The 25,592-nt window shown below is 32.8% G+C and overlaps 2 protein-coding genes, 1 long non-coding RNA gene, 1 other non-coding gene and 1 pseudogene across 54 annotated transcripts; all 5 read right to left on the reverse strand.

Annotated features, from left to right (window-relative positions):
• Positions 1 to 2,275: 2,275 nt before the first annotated feature.
• Positions 2,276 to 2,382, reverse strand: LOC147921627 (small nucleolar RNA R71). The gene has a single exon (XR_015589831.1). It is a non-coding gene; the product is annotated as a small nucleolar RNA R71 (small nucleolar RNA).
• Positions 2,383 to 6,794: 4,412 nt separating this feature from the next.
• Positions 6,795 to 7,662, reverse strand: LOC104763208 (uncharacterized). The gene is made up of 2 exons (XM_010486615.1): positions 6,898 to 7,662; positions 6,795 to 6,812 (listed from the first exon to the last, which is right to left on the reverse strand). The coding sequence occupies exons 1-2, from the start codon at positions 7,660 to 7,662 to the stop codon at positions 6,795 to 6,797; spliced, it is 783 nt and encodes a 260-aa protein (XP_010484917.1).
• Positions 7,663 to 12,721: 5,059 nt separating this feature from the next.
• On the reverse strand, positions 12,722 to 14,782 carry LOC104760755 (uncharacterized). 2 transcript variants are annotated; one of them, XM_010483716.2, is made up of 6 exons: positions 14,294 to 14,782; positions 13,975 to 14,109; positions 13,821 to 13,899; positions 13,649 to 13,743; positions 13,351 to 13,518; positions 12,722 to 13,269 (listed from the first exon to the last, which is right to left on the reverse strand). In XM_010483716.2, the coding sequence occupies exons 1-6, from the start codon at positions 14,601 to 14,603 to the stop codon at positions 13,109 to 13,111; spliced, it is 948 nt and encodes a 315-aa protein (XP_010482018.1). In that variant the 5' UTR covers positions 14,604 to 14,782; the 3' UTR covers positions 12,722 to 13,108. The 2 variants fall into 2 exon arrangements, with proteins under 2 accessions (XP_010482018.1, XP_010482017.1); XM_010483715.2 differs by having other exon boundaries at positions 12,722 to 13,272; positions 14,294 to 14,761.
• Positions 14,783 to 18,128: 3,346 nt separating this feature from the next.
• LOC104760756 (uncharacterized) lies at positions 18,129 to 20,468 on the reverse strand. 50 transcript variants are annotated; one of them, XR_015589135.1, is made up of 9 exons: positions 20,337 to 20,468; positions 19,983 to 20,101; positions 19,783 to 19,834; positions 19,588 to 19,625; positions 19,220 to 19,317; positions 19,009 to 19,130; positions 18,818 to 18,894; positions 18,572 to 18,625; positions 18,129 to 18,449 (listed from the first exon to the last, which is right to left on the reverse strand). It is a non-coding gene; the product is annotated as an uncharacterized LOC104760756 (long non-coding RNA). The 50 variants fall into 50 exon arrangements; XR_015589138.1 differs by having other exon boundaries at positions 18,129 to 18,442; positions 20,337 to 20,465; XR_015589139.1 differs by having other exon boundaries at positions 18,129 to 18,442; positions 18,572 to 18,649; positions 20,337 to 20,465.
• Positions 20,469 to 22,156: 1,688 nt separating this feature from the next.
• Positions 22,157 to 22,770, reverse strand: LOC104760758 (uncharacterized; annotated as a pseudogene).
• Positions 22,771 to 25,592: the final 2,822 nt, after the last annotated feature.

Below are 25,592 nucleotides of genomic sequence, written 5' to 3' on the forward strand. Positions count from 1 at the left end.
ATTAGGAGTTTAGCAAAGGAAGAAAAGAAAAAAAAAAGGGAGAGAGAGAAGAGAGCTAGAAGTTTAAAGTTTAAACCTTAGAGAGTAAAAAAAAAAAAAGTTAAAATCAAGGATGTGGGTAGTATAATTCTAGGGGTTTGATATAAAAAAAAAAGAGAAAGAAAGTGAATGAGAAAAGAGTAGATTATCATGAGTTAAGCTTTGTATGCCCAAATTGTTCTCAATCTTAGATAGTTTTCACAATTGTCTAGCATTCCTTCTTTTGAGAGAAAACCACCCAAAGATTGTTTGAAACCACCTTACTAAAAAGCCTTACCCTTGAAACCGATTGAGCTTGATTCACCTTCCATTTGCAAGAATTCGCCAAACACTTAATTGAATGTGAAAGAGATGTTCTTTACTCTAATTTACATGTTTTTAGCATCATTTTTTGTCCATATTTTGCATTGTTCATACCCTTAACTTAGCATTTTTAGGTCATTAACTGTAGGAATTTACTTTTAGGCCATTTAGGGTGTTGCTCTATGATGTTCTTATATCTGAGAGGGTAAGAACAGATCCAAGGTTGCTTAGCATCATACCAATGTTTAAGCTTCTGGATAATACTAATGCTAGAGATTACTGCTCCTATCCCAAGAGATTGGTTGTGTAGGAAGGTTTTTGACATGTGATGATCTGGATCTTTATGCCTGCTTTTATATTCAATAGCTAGTGAGAACTAGATCTAGGAGTATCTAAGCTTGATTGTTATTGTCATGAAAATGGATTAACAAGTATTGGAAGATCATTTTCTAGAGATAGCTCACTGTTGATTGAGATTTGTTGGTCAGTTTAAATTAGTATAGCTCAAGTCCAGCCCATGAATCAATCCCTAGGACCTTCTGTGTTTATTGATTTCTCTAGTTGATTACTGTTACCTGCTTTCTGTTTGATTTACTTTCAACCAGCTCTGTTTGATTGTTAAGTTCTGTTTCTGTTCTTTGTAACTTCCCACTCGACCTAGTACTCGATCAAGCATACGATCGAGTGCCTGCTCGAGTCTGTTTCCCAGTTCTTGCTTTATGACCTGCATGCTTCTAGTTTCATTCATGTTTCATCGCATATCTTAGTGTCAGTTATTACCTTGCATTTTAACCGTCATCTTAGTAGTTTTACATTCTGCATTTACATTTTTGTCATCAAACAGTGACACCATAACCATTTCATATTTGGCTTAACTTAGATAAGTGTATACATCTTGACTGCTTGCATCATACTGATTATGGATTGACATCTCTTATACTGCAACTGCATAAGAGAAATTGAAACCTCTTGCATTCCACCTTATTATATATCTTTGGTTTTAGCTTGTGTTTGTTGTCTGATTGCATCATTCTTACATTCATAAGTATTTCAAAACCACACAAAAAGATATGTTTCAATTTGGCGTTGTTGCCAATTGAGTAGTTGTTTGTGACAGTCAGGATTTACAAAAGTTTAAGATTAAGTTATATTGTTACACTTGATCATTATTGATTTGAATCTTCATCTGCTTGGTTGTTTTGAGTTTCAGGTACCAACTCGACCCTGCACTCGACCGTCTGCACGTTCGAGTGATCGATCGAGTCACCAAGACAGATTCAATCAGTCCTCCAGTTTCAGTTAGTTCGATCCTCAACTCGAGCCGGTGCTCGACCAAGTTTCAGTTCGAGTGGTTGATCGAGTCACCAACAAAGCTTCACTCGAGCCAGTGCTCGACCGTCTGTCAGTTCGAGTAGTCACCAACATGCAAACCAGATTGAAAGGAAACAAGAACCTTGAAAGATACATTGAGCACATCAACCGTTTACTAAGAGATTTGAGGCAACAGAGAACCAGAATCCTTCAGGAACAAGAACACCAGCTGTTCATGGATCCACCCATGCAGAGACCAAGACAGATTGGAGCAGGTGATGCTCCAAACACTCACACACAAAGGGCAGGAATAGTTCCACCTGCAGTAGCAAATACTAATTTTGAGATAAAAAGTGGGCTGATTACTTTGATTCAGTCAAACAAGTTCCATGGTCTGCCTATGGAGGATCCCTTAGACCATCTTGATGATTTTGATAGGCTTTGTGGCCTGACCAAGATTAATGGAGTAAATGAAGACAATTTCAAGCTCAGACTCTTCCCATTTGCACTTGGAAATAAAGCTCACTTGTGGGAGAAGACTTTACCAACAGGAGCAATCACAACCTGGGATGGCTGCAAAAAGGCTTTCCTGGCCAAGTTCTTCTCTAATACAAGGACTGCTAGACTAAGGAATGAGATATCTGGTTTTGCACAGAAGAATAATGAGACTTTCTGTGAAGCATGGGAAAGATTCAAAGGCTACCAAACCCAATGTCCTCATCATGGGTTTAGTAATGAGTCCCTACTTAGCACACTGTACAGAGGAGTTCTACCAAAGATCAGAATGTTGCTGGACACTGCATCAAATGGGAACTTTCTCAACAAACATGTGGATGAAGGATGGGAACTGGTAGAAAACTTAGCTTAATCAGATGGGAAATACAATGAAGACTATGATAGGACTGTCAGATTTGTTGAACGTGCCCAGGATGAGAAGTACAAGAAAGATTTGAAAACTGTGCATGACAAATTAGACAAGATTCTGCTTAGTCAACAGACTACCATTCACTTTCTTGCTGATTAAGACACAACAGTCCAAGGTGGGGAGAATGAAATGGTTGAGTTGTGTTATGTTCAGAATCAAGGTGGTTTCAAGCCTTACAACCAGTTCAAGAACAACAATCTGTCTTACAGAAGTACTAATGTGGCAAACCCACAAGACCAGGTTAATCCAGCTCAACAGCCACAGCAACATAACAATTATGTACCCAAGCAGCAAAACCAAGGTTTCCAGGCTCCAATGTGTCCCCCACCAGGGTTTCAGACTAATCAAAGCCAGGAAACAGATTTTAAGAGCTATGATGCAGCAAATGCTACTTGGAAAAGCAAATGGGCAGCTTGTGACAGCAAAGAAGTTAGATGAGTTAAACCAGAGGCTAGATTCTTCTTACAATGATTTGAATATCAAGTTTGATAGTTTGAATTCTAAACTCAAGTTCATGGAGAGAAACATAGCTTCCACATCAGCTCCTAAGCCAAACCAACTCCCTGGTAAGGTTGTTCAAAACCCAAAGGAGCTCACAGCTAAAGCAATCCATTTCTATGAGGAAGCTGTCACTGAGGAGAGTGAAGTCCAATCTGGGGAGGATTTGTCACAGGACAAAGCTCAGAGTTAGGGTTTTACACAGCAAACAGAAAACGGAGTACCACTCGACCGTGTGCTCGAACACTCAGACGATCGAGTGTGTGATTGAGTGGCTAATCGAGCTGATCCCGTAGAAGTTGCTAAACCTGTTAGATACATCCCTCCTGCTTACAATCCTCCTCTACCATTCCCAAGGCGTTTCAAGGAACAAAGACATAAGGAACTCAGGGAAATAATTGAAAAAAAGAAATTGATGGCTTTGAAATGAGAGGTTATCATTCAGTACAAGGAAGAAGAGAGAGAATTTGGAACAGTATGCTTCATACCCTCTCTTCCAAAACATGCTATTGAGATATCACAGCAGAAGGCTCAAAATCAGAATAAGAAGGATCTTGAGGAGATTGAGGGAGCCATCATTCCAACCAAACTTGAAGACCTAGGTCCATTTGATCTACCTTTCTCATTCAGCTATTTGAATTTCAACAAATGCTTGTGTGACCTAGGAGCATCTATCAGTGTAATGCCCTACTCCATTGCACAGAAGCTTGGGTATACTGACTTCCAGCCTAGTAATATCTACTTGTGTCTAGCTGATGGATCACATAAGGATGTGGTTGGTAAGATGGAAAATTACCCAGTCAAGATAGGCAAGGCCAGAATTCCCACTGACTTCCTCATTATAGACATGGATAAAGAGTTGGAAGACCCTATCATCCTGGGAAGACCATTCCTAACCAATGTTGGAGCTGTAATTGATGTCAAGGAAGGGCTGATAACCTTGAACATAGCTGAGAAAACCCTAACCCTAAAACCCTAAGAGTTGACTAGCTTGGTGAAGGAACTTCAGGTTCAGATCAACAAGAGGTCTTTGAAGAAAGCAAGGCCAAAGTTCAAGCTTAAGCAGAAACAGGGTTCAAGTATAAAGGGTGAAGTGATTAAGAATCAGCTTCACAGTGATCAAGTTATACCAGGGAGGATCTCATCACCTCCTTGTTCTCCAAACCAAGCCTGAAAAGGCATCAAAAGTCAAGCTCAGTGACTTTAAACAAGCTCACTAGGGAGTTAGTCCCTAAGGTATCATTGTACATAAGTTTTATTTTCCTTGTAGTTTTGATATTTTTCTTTTGAATTTGTGTTGGACAGGCCTTTATTAGAGAGAATAGATGGGTTTAGGAAGGATTGAACTTGTAGAAAGGAGTTTTTGGAGCCACTCGACCAGCCCACGAGGGGTACTCGATCAAGTGACTATAGGCCCAAGCCCACTCGGTTAAATTTCTCTTTTGCTCGATCGAGTGGAGGGAGAAACAATTTCAAAAATTTGAATTTTGGTCAAGCACTCGACCACGTGGGGTCGAGTGGTGGGGTCGAGTGACATCAAAAGTGAGTCAAAGATTCCCAATTCAAATTTGAATGGTATGGACGCTCCACTCTTGTCTTCTTGTCCTCTCTAGCCTCTTTATAAGAAGCAAACTCGATTTTAGTCTCTCACACTCTCTCATTTGCTAAAAAAACACTAAAAATCTAACTAGAAATCTCTCTCAAGTTTTATCTTCTTGCTCAAGCTTAGTTCTTTTGGTTTTTGGGTTACTAACCTATTAACTTTGAGCTTTGAGTCTATCTCTTTCAGTTCTCTTTGCAAATGTCTTTAAGGTCTAGAGAGACATCACAACAAGCTGCCATTCGTGAAGCTGAAGGAAAGAAGGCTGTTGATCGATTCATGGATCGCCGTGATGCATCTTTGGAAACACAGAGAGAAACTGGTGAACGCACTCGACCGCGTACTCGAGGGGGCAAACGACCGAGTGCTAGCTCAAGTAGGGGGTCGAGTGGCTTTTCGAAGAAGAAAAACCAACCTGTTGAGGAAGATCCAGAGCGGACAGGGAGTGATGAGGAGATGGAGATTACTCTTGAGGAGCACATAAGAAGACATAGGGCAAAAGGGAAAAGGCTAGCTCAAGAACACCAAGAAGAAGGGAATGTAAGTGAAGAAGAAGAAGAGATGGAAGAAGAAACTGGTTCTCAAACCCCAAGCCAACTCTATGAAGCCTTCATGAAGATGAGTTTCCAAGGTTCAAGATATCCCCATAAAGAAACCATGGAGAAGCTGGGTATGGCTGAAGATACTTAGTTTCTGTTTGAGAAATGCAACCTAAGCAAATTCATGGGATTGTGCTTGGAGGGGTATAGGGAAGAGAGTTGTGAATTTCTATCCACCATCAAGCTTCATCTCTTCACAAGTATGGACCAAGACATGGGAGCTGGTTACATTGACTTCACCATCAAGGGCAAGAAGTATGAGCTGTCACTCAAGCAGCTAGCCACACTCTATGGGTTTGAAGTTGGAAGTGAAGAGAACATGGTCATACCCAAGGAGGAACTTTTTTCTGTTTGGGAAACAATTGGAGACAACAAGCTTTATTCTTCTTCCAAGACCAAGAGTTCAAAGATAAGGAGCCCAGTCCTAAGGTACTTCCACAAAGCTTTAGCAAACACATTCTTTGCTAGGAAGGAAACTGGAAACTTGAATGAGGGAGAGCTTAAGATGATTGATGTAGCACTCTATGGAATCATCACACAAGCAAGAGATGGGATTGTTATCCTTGGGAGCAGTGTGGATACAGATTTGGCTATGGTCCTCATTGACCAATTTATCTATTATAGAAGCTGGGTTAGCAAGCTGCACAAGAGAAACTCAACTGGAGTTCTAACCATTGGAGGCATCATCAATCCAATCCTTGTAGCTGCTCTTATATCTGAGAGGGTAAGAACAGATCCAAGGTTGCTTAGCATCATACCAATGTTTAAGCTTCTGGATAATACTAATGCTAGAGATTATTGCTCCTATCCCAAGAGATTGGTTGTGTAGGAAGGTTTTTGACATGTGATGATCTGGATCTTTATGCCTGCTTTTATATGCAATAGCTAGTGAGAACTAGATTTAGGAGTATTTAAGCTTGATTGTTATTGTCAAGAGAATGGATTAACAAGTATTGGAAGATCATTGTCTAGAGATAGCTCACTGTTGATTGAGGTTTGTTGGTCAGTTTAGATTAGTATAGCTCAAATCCAGCCCATGAATCCATCCCTAGGACTTTCTGTGTTTATTGATTTCTCTAGTTGATTACTGTTACCCACCTTTTGTTTGATTTACTTTCAACCAGCTCTGTCTGATTGTTAAGTTTTGTTTCTGTTCTTCGTAGCTTCCCACTCGACCTAGTACTCGATCGAGCATACGATCGAGTGCCTGCTCGAGTCCGTTTCACAGATCTTTCTTTATGACCTGCATCCTTCTAGTTTCATTCCTGTTTCATTGCATATCTCAGTGTCAGTTATTACCTTGCATTTAAACCGTCATCTTAGTATTTTTACATTTTGCATTTACATTTTTGTCATCAAACAGTTACAGCAGAACCATATCATATTTGGCTTAACTTAGATAAGTGTCTACATCTTGACTTCTTGCATCATACTCATTATGGATTGACATCTCTTATACTGCAACTGCATAAGAGAAATTGAAACCTCTTGCATTCCACCTTATTATATATCTTTGGTTTTAGCTTGTATCTGTTATCTGATTGCATCATTCTTACATTCATAAGTATTTCAAAACAAAACAAAAAGATATGTTTCACTCTATGACCAGGCTTTTCACACACCCAATAAGCACCTTGTAGTTTCTTTTTGAAGTTAGAACCTTTTGGTGGAATGAACGTTCTCTTAACGTTCTTCTTCTTCTTAAAGCCCTTGAATTTGGAAATGTTTCCCTCTACTACATTGGCCTTTGCTTCCATCAACGAGAACTCAAATTTCTCGTTCTTGCGATTTTCTTCTTGGACTCGAAGTTTCAGAATTAACTGCTCAAGACTCATATCTTCATGAATATGCTTCAGGTGGGTCTTGAAATATTTCCAACTTGGAGGCAATTTTTCAATAATGGATGCAACCAGGAAAGTTTCATTCAACCCCATACCCTCATCCTTCAATTCATGAGCAGTTACTTGAATCTCTTCAACTTGTTTCACCACTCGGAGGGTGTCACTCATCTTAAAATTCAGAAACTTTCCAACAATAAATTTCTTGGCACTTCCAACTTCAGACTTGTACTTCTTCTCCAATGATTCGCACAACTCTTTTGGGCTTTGGAAAATGTGATAAACATCATAGAGAGAATCATCCAAGGCATTAAGAATATAATTCTTGCACAAAAACTCATTTTGTGTCCATGCCTCTGATGCCTTGATGATTTCATCTGAAATGTCATCTTCAACGGGAAGTTCCGGTGCTTCCGAAGTCACATCTTGTGCCAGATTCAGTGTTGTTAGATAAAACAACATCTTTTGCTGCCATCTTTTGAAATCCACTCCTCGGAACACAAAAGGTTTTTCAATGTAATTCTTCACAACAGCAGCATATGGATCCATCTATCAATTCCAAAACAACAAAGAGAAAATTCTGTCTTAGATTGTTGTGTCCAGAATATAGAAGCAGTTCAAATCATACGTATCCAACTACGTCTTCTCTATAGAACAGAACAAATACAATTTGCACTTATTACAAAAAATAGAAACTCACTTGATGATTCTTTCTTCCTTACGAGACTGAAACGAATAGTTGATAGAGGCTTGCAGATTGCAATCTCCTAAGACAGAATTTCACCATTACTATAGTGTAAGTAGCTTTAGTGGGTGTCTATCTTTCAGGATACAACTATCGATTTCTGTATTGACACCTTACAAAGACCCAAGCAAACCTACTCGGAGATTTCCAGAAATTGATTTTAGAAAAGAAGAAGATTGAATAAAATTCAATCTCTGTTTCTCTTGCTTGTTGTTCTCTCGTATCGTTTCTCTCTATCTTATGTTCTGTTCTCGACAAGTTGTCGTCTTTATATATTAAACCAAGGGCTGCTTAAACCAAGAGATGCTTAACCAGTGGATGCATCTCTTCTATCAACCGGTGCTTAAATAAACTTTAAAATATATGTTAACCATATTATGTTTATGTGAATAAATACCAACACACAAAGCTCTAGTTGCATCACTAATACCATACTCAGCTTTCTTCAACGATAAGTAACATTGTGCTCTATTGCTAAACAGAACAACTCGATCTCGTATCATATCCAATGGACACAAATCTATCCCCACTTTCTAAATCTCCATCGCTTCTTTGACAAAATCCATCAGAAACTTCTTCTTCCCTTGTTTCTTCAATGATTTTACCATCTTTCTTCTTTCTTCAAAAGCTCAGATTCACTCATAAGCTTCACTTTCTTCTTCCTCTCTACTTTAATCGGGGGATTGATTCAGATAAATATATTACAAATATTTTTCAACAATATTTTAGAACAATAAAAATTCTTATAAAACGATTTTCTTTTTTTATATAGGTCAATATTTTTGAAATTATTTAATGAATTATTTTAACAGATTTCATTTATTGTTTCAGAAATCTTATTAAACAATAATCAACTATTTATAACAATTATAAAACTTAATTTTATTTATAAAACTAAGATTAAATATATAAATCCCTAAATAGTTTAATAATGACATACATATTATAAAACTAAGATACATCATTGCTTATATTTTTCAAATATAAAATATTATAACTAATTTATTAAATATTTGTTTGCACTGCATTCCGATGCAGACACATTTTATTAAAATCTAAGAAATCATAAATATAATATTTTATTTAATATAATATATATAACCTAAAAAATAAATCAAAAAGTTAAATCAAGATTTCTATACATGACCGCTTCAATACAGGTTTTGTTTTATTTTTAGGATTTTACCAAATTTATATGACTCACAGATTTGAACATTGTATCATGTAGCCAAAACGGGTTGAAATCAGTGTATGAAACAAAGTAAATGAAATGTAAAAGAATATAAAATGTATAGCACAAAAACTATCTATACATTTTCATGTGCTAACTATCTAGAATGAAATATTCTTCAGTCAAAATATACTCATTATAGTTGCTTCTTTAATTTTTTTCTTTTATTTTTCAACATATTACTTATATAATATATTAAGAATTTTTTAACATTTAAATAATGAAGAGGCTCAAATAATGATATCAACTTATTTTTTCCTATTTTTGATTACAAATTATCAAAATTATAACAAGATATCAAAAGTATAGTGTTTCCAATTTACATAAGTTAATGCTTTTTCTTTTGAACTTAATCCGTATCAATAGAATTTATACAAAGAAAAATAATTCAGAACACATTTTTCATAAATCAACTCAGAAAATCTCAATTTTATAAGAAAGATATATTCATCAATTAAAATAAAAAACCTACTTTCGTCAATAGTATCAATAAAACAATTATTCATGACATTAATATTAGATTATAACATATGATATTTGAATAACTAGAAATCCAATCTTTCTTAACCATAATTTTAACCTTAATTTTTCAAAAACATGTACACAAATGTTTTTACTAGAAAATGATAAATAATAATTATGATCAATCATAATATTAATTTTCCTTAAATAATTATTTTGATCATTCAAATAAAAATAAAAATAAGTATCCATAAAAACTATTAAACTTCAACTATCTAAACAGTGTGGGTTACAATTTTTTTTTAGCAAATTTTTTACAATTGCTGATCTTATTTTCTAAAAGATTTCGCTCATTCCCAAATTAATTCAAAATTTGAGAAGATTTGATATAGATAATTTAATATAATGAGATGATTAACAAATCGACTAAATTTTCTATCGTAGGAGAGGTAATATATTGTCCTGTTACACTAATCAAAACATATAAATATATATATGTATATATATATATATATATTTACGGGTTAACTTTTTTGATAGTTATAAATATTCAAATTTATGATTTTGCACTGAGATCGATGAGTTTTAGTAACAAAAATATTTTGAAGGATTTGTATGGAAATTTTTTTTATTATTAATACTACATTCTACCTCCCATTCTCCCACTCATATAATTTTCTTGCATTTTAATTCATTTTTACGTTAACTCAATACCGCTATAAATTATAAATCAGATCACGAGTAAATAAGGGTTTCTTGATTTTACCAATTCTAAAACATTTAAGCAATTATACCCAAAACCTAATAATGGTAAGTCGTTAAATTTATTGTACTGACTATAGTCGAAACCAGAGTATGAAACTAAGTAAATTAAATTTATAAATTATAAAATACGTAGAATAAATCAAATAAAGATAATACTATTATTTTGTAACTAATAAATCAAAATTTTCGAAAATATTTTCCCGCACAGTGCGGGTTATCATCTAATTGATATTAAAAAAAAAGATATATCACCACCCTAAATTATCACGACATATATCACAAATACAATGACCATCACTTGACTCGTTAAATAACAAAATGAAGCATTCTTTTTAATTAGAAACATGGCATTAGCAATATGTGACATTATAAAACGTCACAATTAAGAAAAATAAATATGCACTTTTAGTCCAAGATCATGAGTGAATTTTAGTTATTTGGTCAGTTTCACCAGTTCTACTTAATTATTGCAAAACATGTGTTTTTTCCGTAAATTTTTAAACAGACACAAAACTTATTAAATGGGGTTTTCCTGATGTGGCGTCCTAAGTCATCATACAGTTAACCGAGTAATAATAGCGTTTGTCAATTTGATGGTTTTTACCGGTTTAAAATGTTTTGTGTTAAAAAAAAAAAAAAATATTAGTAGAGTTTATATAGTAGTTATAGGTACAATTTAAAGGTATCTATAATTAAACGGAAACAATTATGTTTATGGAAGAATTAGCGGTTTTTCCTAATTTTCCCTTAAACTATTTGGATGTATGGGTTTTTAATTTCTACTTACCCGTATGAACATGTGATCACATATATTAAAGTTTATATAAATATAGTATATTTAGTTACCAGAATAATAAATAAATAAATGTTTTGAAGTACATTTGTTTATGTTTTTACTTTAAGAGTTCTTACATTTGCTTGTATTTTAGATTTGAGTTTTCAGCTTTGTTTTTAATATCTTATGTTTTTCTTCATTAGGCGTAGATTCCAGAAAATTCTCGTTTTCTACTGGCTACAACTCTGAGGGATATTTATATTGTTTGCCTTATTTTTCTGGGGAAAATTTCCTTTAAAAGATCTCATTTTATTTTTATTTAGACGTTTAATACCCAATACTTTTTGGTTAGAATAATAGTACCGATATATTAAATTGGTATCAAATAAAACCTTATCTTTTAAAGATTGGTTGAATCGAACACACGACTTAACAGACGTTAGCTTGTGTAACGGAATCGCTAAACTGGGTTTTAATTTCAGTCTCCTACAAACAAACCTGTTACCACTAGACTAATGATTGTGTAAACAGATTATATATATCCGCTTTAAACGTGTGACTGAAACTGAAATCCGTTTAGCGATTCCATCATGCAGGTTAACGTCTGTTAAGTCGTTTATTTGATTCAACCAATCTTTAAAACATAAAGTTTTACTTGATACTAATTTAATATATCTGGTATTTTTATTTCAACCAAAAAGTATTAGATATTAAAAGTCCAAATAAAAATAAACGAGGTTTTTATAGGAATTTTTCCATTTTGTATTTCATTTTGGTACTAAAACTAGTACATTAATAAATTTATGACAAAGAAAAACATAACATGTTATATTATGTTCATTTTTCAGGCTTTTTTGTTAGCAATTTAAATAATACTCTATGTTTTTTGCCATTTATTTTATTCAATTAAAAATAAGTGATTTGCAAAAAAAATAAAATGAAAGAATAATTACCCACGATATCAGATGTAAGTATGTAACACTTCACAAGGAAAGTTACATTTTAATGCTGTCCGGAGATTGTTATTGTTTTTTTTTTTTTTTTTTTTTTAAAGGATTTTAGAGATTGTTATGGTTTCTAGTTCCACTACCCACTATTGAGTCTCCAAATGTTATGACACCAGAAATAGGAACATTCGGGGTAGTTTTATTTTACCCACTTCATATGATGATCAATCCAGATATGCATATATAATAAAATTTCGTTAGATAGAGAGTGATCAATCCATATAATTTAATCCAAACCAAATAAAAAATACTCAAATCTAAAACTAAATCTAAATGTTAACCTAACAAAAACAAAATTGTTTTAGACCAAAATTTCTTTAAAGACTACAATATATTTGACAAAAACTTATATCCAAACCTAAACTGTACCAATCCATATATTTAATTTGGATACAGTTACTCAAAAATCAAAAATCCAAAATACCAGAAAAAATCGAATCAAAATGAACCGAAATGAAGGTTAAACATCCCTTGCAGCATGAACTTAATTTAGGGAAGAAAAAAAAATGAAACTAGTTTTCCGATTTGTTTTCTTACATAATTGTGTCTAACTGGTATGTAAGAATCAATTGTACCAATAACTCAAAATAAATTTTACAAATCAAATGTACCATTGAAACCCATTTTGTAAGAAAAGAATTGGAAAACTAAATTCATTCCAACGCTACAAAATTGTACGACCATATGGATAATTTACCAATATAACACATGAGTTTATTGTCCTTGTATAAACATGAAAATTCAATCGACATAAAAATAAAAGGAAACAAAGCAATCAATGAAATATGAAAGAAATCAAAGAACCCACTTTTACCAATAGCAACAGTGACCAAACAAAACATGTCACAGTTTATTCAAAATCCCCCATTATAATAAGAAGAGATGATTATTTCCTTTCGTTTCTTTTTTTTTTCCTTCTCTAGTCCTACAGTTTCAAATATTGTTACGCTGCGAAATCAGCCGTACGTTATGCAATTCATATTTTCACTAGAGATAAGAGCAACGATCCTTTATTCTTTGATCCTAGAAGGCTCTCCGACCGTGTTCTCCATTCGAGAATACCATTCGCCAATGCGTGTGTTGTCCACCATATCCTTACCCGATCGAAGGTATCTTATTGGCCTCAGAACACCAAATACAGCGAGATCAGCCAAGTTCGGTTTTGACCCACCTGCTAATCATAAACTACAATCATGGACCACTCAAGAAAGTGGAGACTAAATTTAGTATTTATATCGGAAGTTGTACATACCGAGGTATGGACGCTCTTTCAAGGCATCGACCCATGTCTCAGCAGCATCATAAAGAGCAGCACGTTCATCAGTAATGTTATATTTCTTCTTCAGTTTCTTTGACACAAAGTACATCGCCGTTGCTCCTGCATACTTTGCCACTAATCTTTCAGTGAAACTGAAATTTCCTGCACAGGGCACAACATTACAACTTAGACAAGAAGTAAATTCCTCCAAAAGCTTTCTGCAGTTGCAAATGACGAATAAATGTTCCCAAAACAAAGAAGAAACAAACTAGTCTGTAGTCTGTAACCATACCATGTGTGGTGATGTAATCAAAGGATTCCAGGGCCTCCGAAGTATTCCTGTATATGTTTGGTGACAAAAGATGCACAAGGTGATTGTCCACCCACCTATAACACAGAGATACATAATCAGCCTCAGGTCAGTAATGACACAAAACAGTAACTAAAGTACAAAATGACCATACTTGCGCCACTTAGTCTCTTCATCGTCTTCAGACTTGGAAATTTCAGGGTGCATCTTCTGGAATAAGCCATCGATTATCGCTGCACCAAACAACCGAAGATTACTCAACTAAACTAATTCGGAAAGGAGAACTCGAGACAGAACATGGAACAAACCTGAAGAATCAACCATTTGTTCACCATCTACCGTAAGAATAGGCACCTTCTTATAATCAGACCATTTGATTTCTTTCTTACTGATGGGATTCACTTCAACAATCTTGTATGGAATCTTGTTAAAATCCAAGAACGCTACAGAAGATTGAACAATCGTCAAACCAAGCAAAGTAATGACATATAAGTTAACCATCTCTATCTTACTAAATCAAAAACAACCACTGGCCATCTCTATGTTCTCAAAACAACCATGGTTAAAACTCTATCTTTAACCATGAAATTTCAATGTTCAAAAATCTGATCAGATCCAGAAATATACCTTTAACCTTGTTACAGAAAGGGCAAGCCTCGTACTGATACAGAACAACTTCTTTAGGATTAAACTTGTGAGCCATTTCCTTAGCGTGAACTTCCTGACCAAGAGACGATGCGGCGGCGGCAGAGAAGAACACAATCCCAGCGAATCCGCCGGCAAAAGAAGGAGTTGAAATCTCTGGAAGACCGCCGAATCTTCGGGTGATAGGTTCGGAGGACGAGATCGTTGTAATCGCCATGGATTGAGCGAGCCGTGGATGGATTGCGACGGAGGATGAGATTGTTCGCGCAGCAAGTCCGGTGACTCTCCTCATAGCTTATTGTGGATCTGTGTGATTGAGATCTGGATCTCGAGAGATTTTTGAAGGCGTTTTCTTTTGTTTATTCAACGAAAGGGTTCTTAGGGTTTAAGCTGTGTCCACGATTACTACTTCCACTTCCAGAGCCTTTTAAATTATTCGTAGGGCTCTTTACGGAAAAAAAACACATATATATTTTTATTTGACTTTGGAAAAACTCTTATACATGTATAAAAATATATTTTTACTATGGTAATTAGTAGCCCTAGTAATTAGATAGGGAAGTCTCCTGCAAAATACTAATTTTTTTTTGAATGAATGTAAAATTGAAAAGAAAAAAAACCTGTTTTACAAGAAGAAATGCTTCGTAGAGAGCTGAAATATTTTTGTTTAAATTCTATGAAAAATAAGCTAAAACTACTAAATTTTTATTATAGAAAGTTCCAGAAAAAAAAAATATAATTCGGTTTAGAGTTCGTAATTACAGAAAATAATCTAAATCTCTCTAGGTAAATTACCCAAAATGTATAATTAAATATCTAAATCTTTCTTAAAATCCAAAACTCTAAAATCTATTTACCCAAATCACTAGTTTTCCAAAGCAATCTATATCAAGCATCTATTTTGTTCATTAAATTGTCAAACTTATTTTTTTTATATAACATAAAATTGTCAAAATTTAAAAGATTAATAACAGTTTAGTTAAAATCAGCTAGGATTATGTTGTTGATTTAAATTTGTGTGCATGACTTAGTTTTATCTCAGTTGGAAGACTTTTTGCCCAACTAAACATGGTCATGCAATTTATTACTATGAAGTGTTGATTATTTTATATCAATGCTTATAAAGAAGCAATAATCAATTATACTCAAAATGTCTTATACACTAGGTAGTAACCCGTGCCGTAGAATGGGACAAAATATTTTCATATAAATTTTAAATTCGTAAATCGACTAAGAATTATATTAATTCAGGTGTTGTAATATAGATGCATTATTCTCATGTAATTTTTGAAAAAATAAATGTAGACGTATTTACTTTGGAACATGAAACACGTCCCGGTCCATCCCCTCACATCCCAACTCATCATCTCTCGTCTTGTCTCATCCCTTCTCGTCCTGTCTCGTCCCGTATCCATCATAATTTTTCATCTTATGTTCATTCTCTTTTAAATTATTACTCGTTACACAATGTTTACTAAAAGAGATTGGATAAAAAATAAAGATGGGATACCAGAGTTCTTCGCTGAATATTTTTTTATTTAGTTAGATGAAATTATCAAAAAAAAATATAATTTTCAAAAATTATATAATTGTTTTCAAAAATACCAAAATTTTAAAATTGACAGTTCCAAAATGGTTAGTTACATGTCGCATAGTCAATCCGTATCAAAATTAGTGAAAACTTGATATTTGAATTTATCTACTTATATTTTTTTAATTTCTTACTTTTATCTAAGATTTATGTCCCTTTAAAAAAAATTGATATATTGGTTCTCATTATTCGAATTACCCGTTTCAGTTTACATATTATTCCTCGTCTTAATACCATAAATAGACTGGACTTTTCTCAAAATTTAATTATTTTTTCTTAAATTATATGTACATAATTAGTCAATTAAATTACTTCAAAACACTGATAAAACATATATTCAGTCAAATAATAAACTCTTTTAGGTTGTAAAATTTTAATTGTATAATATTAAAATTTTCCATAAAAATTAGTTGGCCACTCTTTTATAGTGTTTTGTCAATATTTTAGTGTATATGTAAAATACCGCAACCTGTATCGAAAATAAACATGATCATCATCTTCTTCACCTCGAAAACATAAATAATTTTGCAATCCATCCATAATCATCAAGCACAGCGCAGGTTTGTTGAAAATGTTAAAATAATTTTTTTATGGGGTGTTAAATCTTGTCCTATCCCATCTCATCCCTTTAGAAATTTTATGTTCCATAAACCATTCTCTTTTAAATAATTACCCATATAATAATTTTCTTAATAAATTTTGGCTAAGAAATTTAGACAAAATAAATGTATTCTCCATTTAAATGTTTAATTTATATAGTTAGTAGAAACTATAATTCTCAAAAACTCTCAAAATATTTTCAAAAACACCCCATATTCTCAAAATACTCATCTCAAAGTAGTTCTTTACATGTCATATAGTCAACCTTTTTTAAAAAAAATTGTTTAATTACATTGTTTTCCATTATATGAATTACCCATTTTTGTCTCACTTTCTTGACATTTCTCATTGTAATACCATAAATAGACTTGAATTTTAATCATAATTTAGTTTACATGTTCAGATATGAAATTATTTGCATAAACATTAATATAAATTCGATGATATTAAGAGTATTTTTAAAAAAATTATATATAATATTATGATTAAAAATTTTCAATCCGTCTTTTGATTCGATTTCAGTTGAAATTATATATTGGTTTTTGAATCTTTGATTAATAAATAAAGCTTGTAAACACAAACCGATATATAATTTCGTTATAATTGTAAAATCTCAACCCTAACCCACCTCATTTGTAAATCCAACCAATATATAATTTTGGTTTAATTGTAAAATCTAAACTCTAACCATCTCATTTGTAAACCCAAACCGACATATAATTTCGTTATAATTGACAATGTAAACCCTAACCATCTCATTTTAAAACCCAAACTGACGTGTAATTTCGTTATAATTGTAAAATTTAAACCCTAACCACCACATTTGCAATGGCATGCCGACATATAATTTGGTTTTAATTGTAAAATCTAAATCTTAATCACCTCATTTTTAAACATAAATTGACACATAATTTCGTTCTAATTGTAAAATCTAAACCTTAATTCTCATTTATAAACTCATACCGATATATATCCTCTTTTAGTTGTAAAATCTAAAACAAAAAAAAATATTTAACTTTTTTTAATTAAAATTATACATAATTTGTTTTGCTTTTTAATTCAATTTTGATTTATTTTTTAAATAAATTATTATTTAGAAGATTCTTATTGAAAAGAATGAGGTGAATAGAAAGATATACCCCTACAGATGAACCTAAATATTTATCTTTTGAAAATTCCCCAATCTTAATTAGTGAGAATATCATTAATTAGAATTAGTTTTAATAATAGTTGCTTATGAACAAAGATAACAGGTTGCCAAAAAAAAAAAGAACAAAGCTAACAGACCACTAAACATTATCCATGTACGACATATTATTATAAAAATGTAATTTGGTTTTCTAAAAATTTTCTTCCTTTTTCAATTAGCGTTAAAAAAAAGTAAACTTTCTGGTTATAAATTGTCCTCCCCAGTGGTAATAAACTAATAATAGTGCAAGGTTGCTTTGTTGTATCAGATTAGTACTAATTAATATGGTTTGTTTTTTAACCACATTAATTTGTTTAACTTTCTGTGGTGAAAGAGAAACACATAGCAGAGATGTTATCTACCACACTTACAATTCTCTAAAATTCCATTAGTGTGCTGCAATTAAACAAATCTCAACTTATCCAACAACTAAGATCTTAATAGAAACAAATGATGTACTGATTCAGATTAGAAACATATTCCATCAAAACCTTGATTCTTGATACTGTTAGTTAGAAAAAGAATACAAAGAAAAAAAATCTGATGAAAGAGAATATACAAAAAAATGATTACTCAAATGAAGCATACCACCGATCACACATCTTTTATTGCCACTCATGGCTCTTATGACGCTTGTCCTCTATGTATGCGTAGAGCACAAACTCGTATAGTTTTCCCGTGATGTTTGAATAATTTCTTTAGATGTTGTGTTAAATCTCTTCAAAATCTCTTTCATGTACAATGACTTGACCTGCATTCTTTTTACACAGCACAAGCTGAAATGAGTGAGAACAATAGATCAAAGTGAAGATTATAAAATATGAATCATTGAAAGGATCACAGAAAACACATATTAAATAACAAAAAACTGAAAACTCACTCTTGGTTTCTTGTCAATCTTATTATGAGTCTTCCACTCTAAACACTCGACCAACTGTAACACTTTCATTAGTTTACCCTTGAAAACCCAAAAAGGCTTATATAAGAAAACAAAGGTTCATTGAACCGTTTTTAAAATTCCTTAAGTTATAAGCTTAAACACAAACAGATTTTCAGGAGGATGTACTTCAAATGGATAATATTATACATAAGTCATGTTTATGAGAATGAAGCGGTGGTGTCTTACCTTTTATGAGTTCATGAACAGTGACTTGAAGAGCTTGTTCTTCATGTTTCTTATGTTTATTCTCTTCTTTATTTCACCTGCTTTCACACCCAAAGTAGCTTCAGCTTCCCACCAATTATATTATCATATACCATATATACACAACACATTTTGTCTCGATATTAACTTAAACTTATATGGTGATTGTATACCATATATACACAACACAGTTTTTCTCTGTCGCCTCTCTCTATTTTTTTTTTCTGTTCCAGTTAATGCTTACAACGCCATTTTCCATGTCCTATGAAAGTCCTCTATCCAATAATTGTGGGATCTTTAGCATGAAAAAACAGTGCTTCAGAACCATACCCAAGATCTCAGTCTTATATAAAATGGATAATACAAAAATAAAAGATCTCTTACCCTAGTGATTTGTTATTTTTCTTTGGTGTGTTAGCCAAACACTTCGTAGGGGAAGATTTATTCAGTTTCTCACAGAGGGAGATGAAGAAATCTGCGACCTGCAAATTTAAGAAAGCAAAAGGATCGTAAAGATAAACATAAACAATTTGATTCTGCAAAAAATCATTGATCATATTAGATCGAGTGAGAAGGGTCATAGAAATTTTCAGAATTGGATAACTAAAAGCTCAAAAACTCAGTTGCTAGTATCTATGTCAAAAATTTAATCAGAATTACTCATCCATAACACAAACAGAATTTAGAAATTGTTTTAAAATTCAATCAATAAACATGGGAAAAGTTCAGACAATTAGAAAAGAAAACAATACCCATATCAGCAGTAAAATCACCAGCCACAACATTCTCTCTGCAACTTGTAGATAAATCAAAATGTCACAACATATGACATATACATGTGCCCCAACTACAAAATACGGAATTCTAAAAATGCATTTAACACAAACTCCCTTGATCCGTGGAAGAAATTAGCTTTCACATGAAAGTTCCATAAGTCGATTATTTACCGTTGTTGCTTCACTCAATCAGTCCCCAACGTTGAACTGGCTCAATGGCTCCCTGAGAAATCCAAACACATTTAGTTTAGATCCAATTATTCACTTTAGAAAAAGAAAAAAAAGTGACAGAGCCGGACCTTTGCTTATGGTTCCTAATATCGGAGAGTGTTTACAGATTTATATGCAGAAGATACAGACTTATAACTCACCTGTTGTGCCAATCATGTCGTCCACCATTACACTCTCTTGCAGCAAAACATTTAGTCTTGATTTTCCCAAGCTCCAGATCAAAATATCAAGAAATCTCCTTTATCATCATCATAAAAAACTACATCCAATGAACAACCGACAATATCACAAATCATATTCATCCTAATCGTTTCAAAATCAAAACATACAATATTTTAAAATTGAGAGAGAATCAAGCTCAAAAGATCTAATTTTGCCCAAACAATGACTTGAAATCAAAATAGATCTTACATATCTATTAGTGGACGTACAATAGAATAAGAAGCAATTAGGGAGAAAAAAAAAAGAGAGAGAGTGTCGATATCTTTACGTACTGCTTTGCTGCCTTTGCTTTCTCCTTGGTGAAGCTCAATCCCAAAACATCATCGTCCACTCTTCTGCTAAAAGAGAGAGAGGCGACAGAGAAAAAGAAGTTTCGGGTTAGGGTTTTGTTTCTTATTTTTAATATTGACAGAGTAATGGACGGCTAAGATTAAAAAGATCTCAAAATATACGGTCGGGATTTAAGAAAAATAGGCAATGAACGACTGAGATTATAACATAAAACCGGGTTAGATTACCGGGTTTATATGACCCGCGTGTTTATCCGTTTTTGTGAGAGATAAATAACGTTTTTGTCCTTTCTAAAAAATATTAAAATGGTCATAACTCCAATGATATTTCATTGTAATTTCTTAAAAAACAAATGTTAAAATGTTTTACGATTAATAGTAAGGATATATGTAGATTTTATTAAGGATTAGGTTAATACCTGCGCTACGCCGCGGGATTGTTTTTAGATTTTATTTGTTGATCAATTTGTCAAGTGAATTATTACCTTGCAGGTTATTTTAGCATTGAGTTTGTTAAGTTCTTTCTTGAATCAATGAATCCTTGTAAGTTTTATGTTTTCCTAAAAGCTTATTTAGTGAGAGGGGAGTAATGGGAAATAATAGCAACTTCGATGCATTCTAGTTTTTTTCCGGTTTAGTTTTTGCATGTCTTGTCACAATTCTATAATTCGATGGCGCCGTTGGCTGATTTTTTTAGCGATTTGTGTTTCGCAGAGAAAGAGGCGATGATCTCTTGTTTGATTAGCCGGAATTAGAATAGAGAGAGAAATGGAAGAGGAAAAAGACTGAAATCAGAACTTTGTGAACAAGAAACCAACAATCCAACAAACCTCACAATTCAGTTCCTTTTTTTTTCACAAGAAGAAATTTAACTTTAACTTTAAACCATATAAACCCATTAAGTTTAAACCCCATTTAGTTTTGCCCATTTAAATATGTCTTAAACCATAAACCCATTTAGTTTTGCCCATATAAACTCATATAAACTGAATATTATTTTCTTAAAAATCATTTTGAACCTGAAGTAATTAAAGACAAAATACTTTCATAACACCACCGGTCTAATACATCAGTAGCAGAAAACATATATCTCAATAACAAAGCAAAAAAAAAACAATTTTATAGCCATGAATAATGTTTTGCTATGAGTGACTCTTGAGTCTTGACCCTATGAACTCGTGTTTGAATCAGATGATTGCTTCTTCAATAAGATGAGTTTGTGGCTAAATCAAACCTATGTCAAACATATAGTTTGTGGCTATGTGATAGCTTCTTCACCAAAGAATGACCAAACTAACGGAGCAATAAACGCCAAAACCTAACTAAAAATCTCATCATTGTTCACTAATAACACAAAAAAATAAAGGGAATGCACAAGCAGAATCCCTAACAAACCATAGCAAGCTGAACAAGTTCCAACTTAGGAAAAAAGCCTAAAGGTAACACATTTATCAGAGGATCGTTAATCAAGTCAATATATACAAACTAATTAACACAACCCATCAACCAATTTTTCAAAACTCGCCTTCTTCGAGGATCATAGAAGACGACGATGACGATAACTTTCAGCAAAAGAAAATAAATAATAATAAACATAAAAGGGTACCCATTAATTAATGGGTAAACTCATTTATCGAACATGTTAATTGGACTACCCAATTTAAATCCATTCAATATTTTTAAATAAATGGGACTAAATGAGCAGAATTTTGTATAACCAGCCCGTTTATTTGAATGGGTTTCGAAACCCATATTAACATCACTACGAGGAATATATTGTATTAAACATATCAAGGCATATATAGGCTAAAGAAAACCCTTTCAAAGTGAAATATTACAGAATAGGTTCAGGCAATGATCTTGCTGAGGCAATGATCAATCTAAAGATTACATTTAAAGACAATAAATGAATGATTAATGGACGGTCATATAACTTACAAAGTCGGATACCATAAGGAGTGAAAGTAAGATTGTTTAGAAACTAAAACAAGTACAAGTATTAGCATAAGCGAAACTCCCCAGGGAAATTTTCCTTCTCCAAAAAGGTACTTAGCCTTGTTTGCTCAAACGGAGTAAGATGAATTGAAGAGAAGTCGATGGACGAAGCTTAGAGATACCAGGATGAAGACAAAGAGAATTGGGAGGAAAAGCATGAAGAGCTTGAGATTAGCCGCGGTTTTCTCAACCTCGTACTTGTAACGTGGGTATGAAGAGATGAATAGGAGTAAAGATATGATGCCGAAGAGAGCTAGTAGTCTAAGAGGAGGTGCTGATGAAGTCAGTAGTGTTTCCTCTAACCATCCTCGCTTCCATGAACCTCCTCGTCTTTCTTTGACAAACCACCCCATCTCCATTTTTCCAGTTCAAACTTTTTTTCTCTCTCAATGCCTTCTTTTTGGTTGTATTGAGCATATATAAGCGTATTTTATGAAGTGAAAGAGACCTTAAATGTTTATTTTCTTGCTAAAAAAAAAGATGCGTTTTTATTATAAAGTAGTGAATTTCAATATATATATAGATATATATGTATAATTTTTTCAAGTAATGTGAAGTCCGATTAATTAGTCTGGCATAACCGCATATGTTCTCTGGAAAAGAGTTGTTCTCGAACAATCTTTATACCAACCTTTTTTATTCCATATTCCATGGTCATATTGATTTGTTCTCTCCTCCATTTGAGAATTTCTATCATTAAGTTAACTAATTTATTCACTAAAACAATCAATTTGCTAGGAACATTTGCAAGGGAAATAATCTCTCGCAAATTTGAAATGGAATTGCGAGGCATTTGCTTTAACTTTTACATCCATAGCAAATTTGTCGCAAATTTGCAAGGAAAATTGTCCTCGCAAATCCGTTGCATATTTGCGAGGAATGTACAAAATATTTGCAACGGAATTCACATTCCTCGCAGATTTATCGCAATTTTGCGACGGCTTTACAAAAATAAAACCCATAGCAAATTTTGCGAGGGATATGCAATGGAATTACGAGTGCCATCGCAACTCTATTGCAAACTGAGAAAAAAAATTGAAATTCTACATATATTTAAACTTTTTATATGAAATTCTACTAATATTTTTTTCTGAACAAACAAAATTCGACTGATATTTAAAATAACAAAAAATTATGATAATTATTGGAATAATTCTTTTTTAAGAAAATAAAATGAAGTAATAATAATATTTAGAAAGAATTATATGGGTTTTATTAACTTTAAGAAATGAAAATTTCTCATTGGCTAATCCATAAAAACAAGGATTGCACTTATGATATATCCACCGTTGATAAGGTTAGATCCAACGGACCAAATCTACTCTTTCTATTTATCTTCTTCTTCTTCTCCATTGTCTCATGATCTGGTTTCTTCAAAAAAACAAAAGTTCCTTCCCCAGATCTCATTAATTTGGACACAAAATACCCAAATCAATTAACTCATTTCGCTATTATCCCTTCTCCTTCCCCAATCTCGAAGTTTCATCTCCAACCTTCCGCTGTTCAACACCACCACATCTCGAAGGTTCCGTCATTGTTCACCACCACCATAGTTAGAAGGTCTCGCCGTCGTTCACCATCACAACATCTCAAAGGTTCGGCCATCGTTCACCACCGTCGCATCGCATATCCTCCCCTGTCGCATCTCATATTCTCCACCGCTGCGTCTTCTCTCTCCCACCTCGTTCCCTATCTCCCTTGCCTCTCCTTCGCTGTTTTGTTGCCAGATAAACTTTGCAATCAAAGCTTCTGCCGCTGTTCACCCTCTTCTCCGCCGCTAGTCAACTTCTCCTCCGGCCAAGCTACATCACCGATACAAATACACATATATGTCTATGTATATCTACACATGTATTTTATTTTTTTTGTTATTAAGTTTTTAATAAAAAATTATTATTTATTCGATAAAGAAAATTCATTATTATTTACTTTGTTAAATTAATTAAATTTTAAATTCATTATATTGTTTTCTTAATAATTTTTAATTATAAATTTTTTTATGTTTCCTGGCAAATCCAATTCAATAATTGCGAGAAATTTACTAGATAAATATTGCGAAAGATATATTATGAAAACTTTTCCTCATAATTTTTGCAAGAGATTTACGAGTTTTTTAATTTGCGAGAAGCGAATTGTGAATGATTGTTGTTCCTCGTAAATCTCTCGCTACAGGCTATTTGCGAGGAAATTGCTAGGAATCCTTCTCTCGCAAATAGCTTATTTTCTTGTAGTGATTTTCAGCTAAATGCGATGATATTTAGTTAGTAAAATAGACAAATTTAAGAGAGAAAAAAAAGTACCTAAGAAATAGTTGAAAAAAACAAGAATCGTTAAGAACGTTACCATTACATTTGAGATTCGAAAAAAGAAATTAAAAGGAAAGGAAACCACCGAATTGTTTCCACCTTTGAATCCTGCTTTTGAAAAGATAACAAATGGGCATAAAGGATCATAGTAGAAGACTAAAGCGCAAGAATATATATTAGTGTGTATATATATGTACATCCTGTAACTAATATCATCTGGAAAGTACATTTGAACGAAATTCCCAAGTATATAAAGTTATCACATTATTTGCTTTTATAATAAAGAAAAATAAGAAGTTTATTGATGTTAAAGCATTTTAATCTTCATTTGTCTATCCAAATAAGTGTTACAAATCTATATCTCACTAAAACATCCACTTTACATATTCATTTTTTAGTTTTACTTCTACTATCTCCAAATAAAATCTTAACTAAATCCAATTGTTGTTATAACAGAACTAAATTACAATGTTTTGGAGGCAGTTAATATTAATTTTGGGGGAAAAATATCAACTAAAAACCATGAGACGTTATCTCTCTATAACTACAGCTTCAATATCATTTTCATCCTCACCACTTCTCTAAGAAAACAACTCTTTTGTTTCCGAACATTCTAACATATACGCTACTGCTGAAACCATTGCAAAGATCTTATTAGTTTATATGTTATTAACTTTTTCTTTTATTATTCTTACTAGAACTCAGACCCCCGACGATGTCGCGGAGAAAGTATTTTAAGAAAAAAAATTAAATTTAATTTAAAATTTAAAATTATACATTATATAATTATTTGAACGTAATATAATAGTTTGAATACATAAATATTAAACATAAACTGCTACTAAAAACACAATCATCAAAATGAAAACTTATAACAAAAAAATAATATGTAGAAATATATGCAACTTTACAAAAAGAAACATCGTTTAAAATATTA

This window comes from Camelina sativa, chromosome 18 (assembly GCF_030686135.1).
Source record: "Camelina sativa cultivar CO46 ecotype springtype chromosome 18, ASM3068613v1".
Taxonomy (NCBI): domain Eukaryota; kingdom Viridiplantae; phylum Streptophyta; class Magnoliopsida; order Brassicales; family Brassicaceae; genus Camelina; species Camelina sativa.

Excerpts from the sequence above, each read along its gene's own strand:
- LOC104763208 (XM_010486615.1), bottom strand. The coding sequence starts at position 7,662 with ATGGATCCATATGCTGCTGTTGTGAAGAATTACATTGAAAAACCTTTT.
- LOC104760755 (XM_010483715.2), bottom strand. The coding sequence starts at position 14,603 with ATGAGGAGAGTCACCGGACTTGCTGCGCGAACAATCTCATCCTCCGTC. Across the intron at positions 13,519-13,648 it reads TGATTACATCACCACACATG|GAAATTTCAGTTTCACTGAA; the intron begins GTATGGTTACAG and ends TGCCCTGTGCAG. Across the intron at positions 13,273-13,350 it reads GAAAGAGCGTCCATACCTCG|CAGGTGGGTCAAAACCGAAC; the intron begins GTATGTACAACT and ends GTTTATGATTAG.